The following is a 10597-nucleotide window of genomic DNA, read 5'->3' on the forward strand; positions in this document are numbered from 1 at the left end:
ACAGCAGTGTACATTCGTAAAAGAACAAGAAGTCATATCAGTTTACAAAATCAAATAGAGACTTCTAGACAAAAACCATTATTAATGAGGCAGATAACTCCAGAGGAAACTTTTAAGAAGCCATCCAGCAGAATATCTCCTCGTCCAAAGAGGTCCTGCTTTCTGGTCTCTCAACTGCTTCTGATGTTTCTTGTCACCTAAAAAAATAAAATGTAGGATAGAGTACCTTTTCATGAAAGCACAGCATTGTAGGTGGAGACTGAAAACCTGCTACCTTGTTTGTTGTTGTTTAATAGGCAATACAGGTATTGTGGTGATGTTACTGTGCTGTTTGGTTACCTTAAACTTATTTTTTCTCTGAATGGCATGTCATCTTTTTTACTGTTCAGTACTTATGTGTGAATAAGTATAAGAAAATGATTGCTTACTGGTAGCATATAAATTCAGAGTCAGGAATGATGGTGATGCCAGACAGCCATGGATTGTCCACGTGGGTGTCTGAGATAGTGACATCTTTGCTTTCTGATGGCTCAGTGAACATAAATGTTTCATATATAAAACTATTAAAATATTTTATAAAGTTACTCTCAGTCTACATGTATAAGATATATATGAAACATAGATGAATTTTGTGTTTAGAATGGGTCCCATCCACAAGGTATCTTATTATGTATATACAAATATTCCAAAATCTGAAAAATTTCAAAATCCAAAACACTTCTGGTCCCAAGAATTTTGAGAAAGGGATAGTTAACTTGTATATGGTTTTTGCCTTTGAAGATCCTTAGCTGTTAAGGAATTAAATTAGTGACAGGCTTCTGAGATCTTTGAATCTTGAAGTATTGCACAAAGAATTTTTGCCCTCTGTTTTGAGCAGAAAGATAATAAAACCAAGAGCTCTTTCATATTAAGACCTAGAGCTGACTTTTTCTAATATCTAAAGTTTACCAATAGTGAAAGAATTTTATGGTGATAGGATATTAAATAACTGATTTAATTTAGCATAAATAATATAATTAAATATAAACATAGAATAAGTTAGATGGGTTAAAGAATGTTGTGTTCTCAATTCTCTAGGACATTAAATTGTATGATTGGACAGATGAAGCATATTTTGGCTGCAGAACAAAAGAAAACAGATTTTAAGCCAGAAGATGAAAACAATGTTTTGATTCAATATACTAATGTGAGTAAAATGATTCAATTTGTTAATACTTTGCTAACATTTTCATTGGTGTATCCTACTGTGCCCTAGATTTTTTCTTTTATACTTACAGATTAATGAGAAACTATGTATTTCCTCTTTAGCTAAGCTGGTATACATTTCTGTGTAATGAGTGTAGAAAAACTTTTATAGGCCTGTGTAAAAGTCTGTGCTTACGTAAGAAAACAAGTGGAGAAGATTAAAAATTCCATGGATGGGAAGAATGTGGATACAGTTTTGATGGAACTTGGAGTACGTTTTCATCGACTTATCTATGAGCATCTTCAACAATATTCCTACAGTTGTATGGGTGGCATGTTGGCAATTTGTGATGTAGCTGAATATAGGAAGTGTGCCAAAGACTTCAAGGTATGTATACACAAAAACATCAAACTTGCAAATAGGCCCAGGAACATAAGTCAGATCATTAAAAATCACTATTTACTTATAATTAGTGAAAGGTTTATAACTTTTGTTGATATTGTATGAGATAGATTAACACATTCTACCTGAAACAGTGTTGTTCCAGTCATTTTCTTTTAATTTTAAATGTTAAATTGTATTTTATTTTCCAGAGACAGGGTTTCACAATGTTGCCCAGGCTGGTCTCTCCTGGGCTCAAGTGATCCGCTGCCTCAGCCTCTCAAAGTGCTGGGTTTACAGGAATGAGCCACCACACCTGGCCCACATATTTAATATTAAACACATTTTTGCTTCACGGTGTATTTTCAGTTCCACAGTCTTTGACTTATTGACATCTATGACTAATGCTGTATATGTCACACATTAGGAAAATAATGTTGTCTTCATTTTATGTCCCTCTGAATTTTTCTGTAACATTTAAATTATGAAAAATACTATATATTAATAACTAGTTTTAGTCCACTGAAGTATATGTGATTGTTATATTGAAGAGAATTGACATATGAATCTTTATGAAATATTATAGCAGGTTTATTTAACTACGAAATCTTTAAGTTTTAATGCTTTGTGATCTTTAGAAAATTCTAATATGTTGAACTCCACCCACACTAGTAAGTCCCACCTGACAGTATGTAAGAAGTTACAAGCTAATTGTAAAACTGGAAACTGTTTTGTTTCAATGTTACTTTTTTTCTTCTCTCAATTCAGATTCCAATGGTATTACATCTTTTTGATACTCTGCATGCTCTTTGCAATCTTCTGGTAGTTGCCCCAGATAATTTAAAGCAAGTCTGCTCAGGAGAACAACTTGCTAATCTGGACAAGAATATACTTCACTCCTTCGTACAACTTCGTGCTGATTATAGATCTGCCCGCCTTGCTCGACACTTCAGCTGAGATTGAATTTACAAAGGAATTCAATGTCAATTCCTTTACAGAGGAATTTCTTGTACTTCAGCAGGCCTCGGTTGATAGAAAGCACAGGAGATACCTTATGACACAGCCAACATTTTGTGAAACAGTGACTGGAACAAAACAGCAGCCATACTTACCTTTGAGGTTTTATTTAAAGTTTGGATACCACTAACTATATTTTGCTTTTTTCCCCGTATGTTGAATTTTAATTCCATTCTTGAATGTAGAAATTTCAGATTCTTTAAAACTACATGTCACTGTTTTCATCCTAGAAAATGTTGCTGTCAGAAGGCAAAGGAAATGTTACCAGTGTTTTCGGTTCTTGTACTTTTAACATACTCCATTTAGAAATTTTGCCATTCTGTTTCCCATTAATAATAGGCAAAATACAGGAAAACTACATTTATTATTCCTCAGTTTTTAATGACCTTTTCAGCATCAATTGTTAATCAGGTTATTTTAGGTTTTCGTAAATAATTTTTTTGCCTCTTTCAAAAGGTTAACAATTAAGTTTACTTTCTGTAGTTGGTTGATTGGATTTTTTTCTGAGGGACAACATTAATACTAGTCCAAAAAATGTCATAAACTGAACTAAAATGATGAAATATTTTATGTAGACATTAGAAGTGGATCAGAATACTGCTTTCTGGGTAAAACTTAAAAGTTTACTATTTCTTATTTGGTAAATAGATTTTAAGCCAATTCTAGTAGGAAATTGATAAAACTACCTTATTTTATATTTCACTTAAGGTGGAGGACCTTAACTAACGGACCATATTTATTCATTATTTTAATATTATAAGGGAAGTAAAAAAAGTGAGGTATAGTCTAAATGGTGCATATAAGAAATATTGATAGTGTTTAGCAACAATGCAGCCCTTTAAGATTTTCTGTCATAATGCTAAACTTGAATAAGATGGAATGGCTGAATATGTGGTTAGTCTTTTATTTTAAGAGGAATTGAGAATTGATAGATTTGGAGATGAGCTGTGCAAAGAGTGGTTGCTTTTCATGTCTATAGGTCTGTCATTGTCCTTTTTCAAAGCATTTCTGAGGTTATTCCTACTTGGATATAGTTAATGGAATTGACTTAATTTGATGATGTATTAAATCACTTATAAAATTTTGAACATCAAGTGAAAATTTAGAAAGGCCATTGCTATTCTATAAACCTTGTAAACTTGCTCTGGGAGAATGCATTCTAAATTATATGTAATATTTCAGCTCCCATTGTGTTGTTCATAGTCTTCTAGGAACAGATAAACTTAAGTATTACTCACTCTTGGCATTTTTTCTTTAATACAGGCTTTTAAGCCTGTTTTTGGAAAACTGCTTTTCTTCTGAGAACCTTAATCTGAATGTCATCAACTTTACCAAACCTTCTAAGTCCAGAGCTAACTTAGTACTGTTTAAGTTACTATTGACTGGATTTTCTTCATTTTCTGTTTAGTCCAGTGTTACCAAGGTAAGCAAGGGAATGAAGTATACCAACTTTTTTCAAAGAATTTTAGGACATATATGACAGCTTTAGAAGGCTGTCTTGTTTTCTAGCCAAGCAAAAGCCAGAACAGGTTTTGGATACTAGAGAAAGTCATATGCTTGTACTATTGCCATTTTAGAAAGCTCTGATGTGAATTCAAATTTTACCTCTGTTACTTAAAGCCAACAATTTTAAGGCAGTAGTTTTACTGGCCATTTAAGCTCTTTGTACAGTGTCAATTTGTAAAAAAGAAAAAACGAAAAAATATCTCAAATAAAACATGAGATAACATTTTAAGACTTCCAAATCAGAGAAGTGCTTCAAATTATTTTGTTTGGATTAATTTTTAAAATGTAAAGCATACACTTGTTGCTTAGTTATTTTGTTAATTATTTTCATGCTTGAGTTCTGTGCAATATTTTCTATTATGTCCATTGATAGGACAGTGACAAAATTCATAAGTGAATACTTAATTTAGAAGTGTTAACATTAATGCTCAATAAACAAATTCCCTGCAGTTGTTTTTTTTATTTCACTCTTTTTATATTTTAGAGCCATCCATCCTGAATTTTATAAATGATTTTTTATTTAAAAATTTAAGATTTAAAAAATTTTTCACAGCATAGGTCTTCTCACTTTCTTTTTTAGCAAAAAATACTGACTATATAAATAAGACTAGAAATTTATCCTAAACAGATGGTCTTTCTCTAAGGGGGAAAAAAAAAATGTGTCATGTGAAGCAATATGCATTCTTTGTATTCTGTTTTTTTAAGTGTTTTCATATTTATAGCCATCACAAAATTTTGCCCAAAGTGTATGGCTCAGAAGAGATGATCAATAAGTAAAATGTTTTTCATTTGCACATGGTAAAATTTTAGGTAGAGAATGGAGCTTTGTATAATTGGTAACTTTAACCAACATTTACATAAATGCAATCTTTGCAGTATTACACAATACCACATGAGCTAATATGCAATATTTACATAATGCATTGAATGAAGTTGAAAATATGCTCTAACACACTGCATATTGTTTTTCTAAAATTGAAAAATATCTGAAATACAGAATATGAGTTTAATAAAGGAAGCCTACCTTATATAAATTATGATGTTGAAAATGACAGTCAACCAGAGTAGATGAAGTGTCCTTATGAAGAATTATTAAATTGTAGCTGGATGGATCTTTAGACAGATGACCACCTGACCATTCCAAGACAATATTTAATCCCATTTTGAGGGTTGCCATAGTTACAAGTCCTTAGAATCTTCCTTATTTTAAAAAGAACTGTCGAAGTAAGTTAAATTAAAATCTAATTTAAATTAGGTTAATTTATATTACATTGTAGATCATTCTTTTTTTCCCCCTCTTTCACTTCTAAGTATTTTGCTTTCTAAGTACTAGCCTTCTGGTTCACAGGGAAATAATTTAATTATCAATCAGTAGATTGATTCCAAGTAGAGAATTCACTGCTTCCCTAAAATGCGTTTTTCTTACCTATGATGGTAAATATTTACAAGGATCTGGATAAAGAGATGTTGATTTTTGAAATGCCACAAAACCCCTTAAAGTGGTCAAGTTCTCAAGGTAGTGGCTAAGGCATGCTTGAACTGTGTTTGAGAGACAGCAGTTAAGTCGGTACATAAATCATTGATGACTAACAAAGCTAACATCTGGGAGATTAACGTTTTTTAATGCAAAAATATTCTGCATATTACCCATATATTGCTGAATTTTACATACAAAGCATTTTGTGCTTTCATTCAATTAGTTTAACTGCATTCAGTTTCTGTACTATTTCTCTCTGACCTATCCTGTAATACATTATTATGTACTTTAGAAGAAAAGATCAGTTCATGTTGTCAGACTGAATAATTCTACATAAAGTTAAAAGTTAGGAATTTAAAAAATTTTACTGCATAATAAAGATAATTATAGTTACATGTATTGATTTAAGTCTCACACACTGTGCTAATAAGTCCTTTGCATATATTATTTGATTCTAGAGCAACCCTAGGATTTGGGTACTATTATTTCCATTTGACAGATGAAAAACCTAATGCATAGAAAGGTAAGTAGACCAGTGAAGGTCTACAGCTAGTAAAATGCTCAGATTGAAACCTAAATCTTTTCTCACTCACTTTTAGGTTCTATATGCTGTTCTCCTTACATAACATTAAATAGATCCTTTAGTTTGGTAGGTTCATTAGTTTTGCTTAATCGTTTCTTCCAATATGAGTCTTATTGTAGCATTTATATTACAGAGCTGGCATACAGGGTCAATATCTAATTTACTGTTGTGCTTTTCTTAATATGTTCAATGTGTGGTCATACTTTCTAAATTTGATTTTTTAAAATTTTATAAGTGGTCATGAAACTTTAATGTTAAGTTTGTACCTAATAGAAATATGTCTATCACAAATCTTTATTGGTATTATTTTATATATTTTTCCAGCTTGATAATTTTCACAGTAGAAAGAGACCAAATATTTTGTACTATATTTTGTGACATAGAAGTAAATGACAACTCTACCTTGGAAGATATGAAGAAATCAGTGTTTTTATGTTCAAAAACTATTTTAAATGTCATAGGCTTGCCAATTGTGTTAACTATTTAATACATTGGTAGTTTTTAAATGACTAATGCTGGAGTGAAAGTGTAAGGCAAAATATTTAGTGTATTAACAGTAGATAGTCATTTTCATGTAATCAGAATTGCATGTTGAGGGTTTTAAAAGCTGTTATAACTCTTACCTTTTATTTCTACCACTGATCAATCATTTCTCTTTACAAATTTAGGGAAGAAACAACTGTTCAAATGTATAGGGGACAGAAACCTGACATTTAGAGAATAGAGATTTTAATTGCCAAATTAGAGCAGTTAGGCTGCCCGTGGGCTTAACAAAATTCCTATTTTTGAACTAGACGCAATGTGTTTTATCATTATTATTTGATAGATACCATTAACCTTTGTTTTGTGTTTAAATATCTACTTTTGGGGGGAAAGATGAGTAATTAAACACACTCGCCCATTTTCTAAGTGGTTTAGAAGGTCGCAGTCTGCCTCACCATACAAAGCCAGTTTAAATAGGAATATATCACATCATACTTCAAATAGCAGTCAACCTCAGAGGAAAGTCATTTATTCAGAAGGCGTAGATTTTGCTAGACAGCAGTGATGCATTACAAATATATAATTATTTGCACTAATATTTGAGCAGGTGGAATGGATTAGAACATGGTCAACATTATGCTGCTGATAACATGTATTTTTCTATATTAATATGTACTGTGCAACATGTATTAAAATTGTCAATAATTCATTTTAGCCAAGATACTAATATTTATATTACTGTGTTTAAGAGACAGTATCCAACTGAGCCACTTTTAATTTAAAAGTCTGAAACTGGAATTAAGTTTACTTTCAGAAATCACTTAAATTACTTTATAATCAGTGAAAGGTCAGTAAAACGTAGAATCATAAGTGCCTAGTGACTTAATAGGAGGAAATATGGAGGGTTAAGAAAGGAAGTAGGAACCTGGAATAAGAAAGTTAAGTTTCATTTATAGCTCAGATGAGTGACTTTCTTTGTTTTCACCACTGGGAATCTTAAATGAAGAAGGTGTCGTATCCTTTCCAGTTATCTTTATGTTAATAAACTAAGTGATGGTTGGACAGAACTAACAAAGGAATTAGTCTCCAATGGTGGACTTCCAGAGTTTTGAGATTAAACTTTGAGAGGTGAGAAGTCTTCCTGATGCACCTGTAATCTTAAGTTGGCAGGTGCCTTTAAGTGAGGCCATCCCTCTTTGCCTGCCTATCATTTTAATCTTTATACCGTAACTGGTTCCTTTCAACTGGCCTTTTATTGTAACACTTTTATCAAGTCTGCAGCTTCCCAGCTACTTGGGAGGCTGAGGTGGGAAGAACACTTGAACCTAGGAGTTCAAGACCACCCTGGGCAACATAGTGAGTCCCTGTTTTTAGAAAAATAACCCTTAGCTTTTTGCTATAGAAAATATCCAAATAGAGTCTGGACAATGCTGGATGTAAAGAAAACTGTGAAGCTACCTCTAAGTGTATTGTTTGTAAATACTGTGTACCATTTAGAGGATAACATGGGGGATTCACATGAAGTTATGTGAGAATATTTTATAAGGAATAATACCCAAGTGCCTCTCCATTTTAGTTCTCCAGTAGAATGTATTTCCAATTTTTGCCACAAGGGGGAGAAGTTATTTTTATAGTAATATGTACTTTTTTTATTTTAAAAATAGAACTCACATAACTTTACAGCATCTATGAACATTTTGCTCTCCTAATTATGTGTGTGTGTGCATGTGTGTAAACAAGATTCTGAAAGTCATGCATGAGAAAAATTTCAAGGGAAATTAATAATAAAACCATAACAGTTTTGAAGAACATGTGCACAGTGGACATAGGAATTGAACAAAGTTTACCATGATTAAAATTATGTTTTCTTAGTTATATATCATATTGAATTTCTTTATCAGCTCTAATAAGAATCTACTGATTAGTGTTCTGAATTCTGTTTTTTAAAGAAAAAATTTTGAAACAATCTGAGACTTAACAGAAGGGTTGTAAATACTGTACAAATAAAATTTTTCCCTTTTGAGAATAAGTTGCTGTCATGATGCTGCACCACCCTCCAATACCTTTGTATTTCCAAGAAGAATGCTGCGGTATAACTACAATACATGAAAATTGGGAAGGTAACATTGACATATTATTACTATCTAATCCTCAGACCCCAGTCGAGTTGTACTAGCTGTCCTAATTCCTTTTGAGGATCTCAGTTCAAAATCATGTGTTGCTTTAGGTTGTAGTGTCTCTAGTTTCATTCATTCTGACACAGTTCCACAGTCTTTCCTTGACTTTTGTGACTCCGGACATTTTTATAGATTATAGGGAAGTTCCTTTGTAAAATACCCCTACATTTGGATTTCTGTTTCCCTGTAATCAGATTCTGGTTGTGCTTTTTGGCAGGAGTACCACAGATGCAATTCTGTGTTACTGTTGCATCCTATCACATAGTACACAATTTCAATTTGACCCATTTCTGATGATGTTCATTTTTATCACTTTCTTAAGGTACTGTTTACCAGGCTTCTGCACTTTAAAACTATTACTTATCCCTTTGTAAATATTTTGGAGGTAGGTTTAGTTAATAGATACAGACATATATAGATCCCCCTAGTTTATTTATTTATTTGGAGACAGAGTCTCGCTCTGTTTCCCAAGCTGGAGTGCAGTGGCGCTGTCTCAGCTCACTGCAACCTCTGCCTGCTGGATTCAAGCGATTCTCCCACCTCAGTCTCCCAAGTAGCTAGGACTACAGGTGCGTGCCACCATGCCTAGCCAATTTTTGTATTTGTAGTAGAAATGGGGTTTTGCCGTGTTGGCCAGGCTGGTGTCGAACTCCTAGCCTTAAGTGATCCACCCACCTCAACCTCCCAGAATCCTGGGATTACAGGTGTGAGCCACCTTAACCAGCCATCCTTTATGTGTGTGTGTGTATGTATCCTTCTAATCAGAATTCTCTTGATATCACTATGTATTCACAGTTTTTTGTTCAGTTGATTATAATCTGTCATTTTACCAAATCTCAAATTATCTCAATTTGGTCAGAAGAAGCCTCTTCAGGTTGTCTCCTGTGTTGTTTTGGCATGTTCCTGTCATTTTTACAGCACTTTCTTCTGGGCACAACAGGATTTTCCAAGTTCATCTTGTACTTAACTTGCCCTAGCTCTGGAATCAGCCATTCCTCTACCTTTTAGTGAAATTAGCAATTAGAAACCAAGATTTATACATGAGATGTGCTTATTGTTATTGAGATGTCTGGCCCTACTCTTTCTCAATAGATAATGCTAGGGGGCTTCATGTGTGTACACACACACATTTTAAATATACACCTGCACACACGCTCCCCTCTGCAACATCTTCCCCATCTCACTTGAGCTTCCATACCCCGTACTGGGCTTCCCCTCTCTCAGGAGGAGACCATCCTTATCTCACATAGCTCTTAAAGTTTTGGCTTTAGGACCAAATTGAGGGAATAAGAATGGTCATTGCAGAAATCATGTAAACATTTTAAACTATTAAATTTAAAAATTACAATTTATCACTCAGAAACAACTATATATTTGGTGGAAGTTTGTTTGTTTTAATGTAGTGAGCAAATTAGTAAAGCTGAATTGAAGAGGGGGTAAAGTGTTATGCCCAAGACACAGAACTTACATTTTGAAAGAATTAAATTTGAAATGCATACCATATGTTTTTCTATTATATAATCTCCTTGATACTGTAATTGCTATTTAATAACAGAGTGCATCAGAGAAACTGTATGAATGGAAACCTGACCATTAAGTACTGAATACCAATAGGATATTTTTACTAATAAAGTTCAAAGGAAAAATGATTATATAATTGTTGTTTTTGTAGGCCATTAGAAAATATATATGCTAAGAAAGATAAACTTAATGTGAGAAAGGAGTCTCTGGGCTAGATCTGTTATAATAGATGTTACAATAAACTTATTGTGAAATAGAAGTCAAAT

General features: G+C 32.9%; 1 protein-coding gene across 1 annotated transcript in view; it reads left to right on the forward strand.

Moving 5' to 3' along the window:
- EXOC5 (exocyst complex component 5) overlaps positions 1–7342 on the forward strand; it is a 64825-nt gene extending 57483 nt beyond the window's left edge. The window contains exons 16-18 of the mRNA XM_023231298.3: positions 1078–1186; positions 1358–1573; positions 2336–7342. Coding sequence (XP_023087066.1) covers positions 1078–1186; positions 1358–1573; positions 2336–2524 — 514 coding nt within the window. The 3' untranslated portion in view covers positions 2525–7342. The remainder of the gene's footprint in view (positions 1–1077; positions 1187–1357; positions 1574–2335) is intronic.
- Positions 7343–10597: the final 3255 nt, after the last annotated feature.

This window comes from Piliocolobus tephrosceles, chromosome 6 (assembly GCF_002776525.5).
Source record: "Piliocolobus tephrosceles isolate RC106 chromosome 6, ASM277652v3, whole genome shotgun sequence".
In the NCBI taxonomy this organism is placed as follows: Eukaryota; Metazoa; Chordata; class Mammalia; order Primates; family Cercopithecidae; genus Piliocolobus; species Piliocolobus tephrosceles.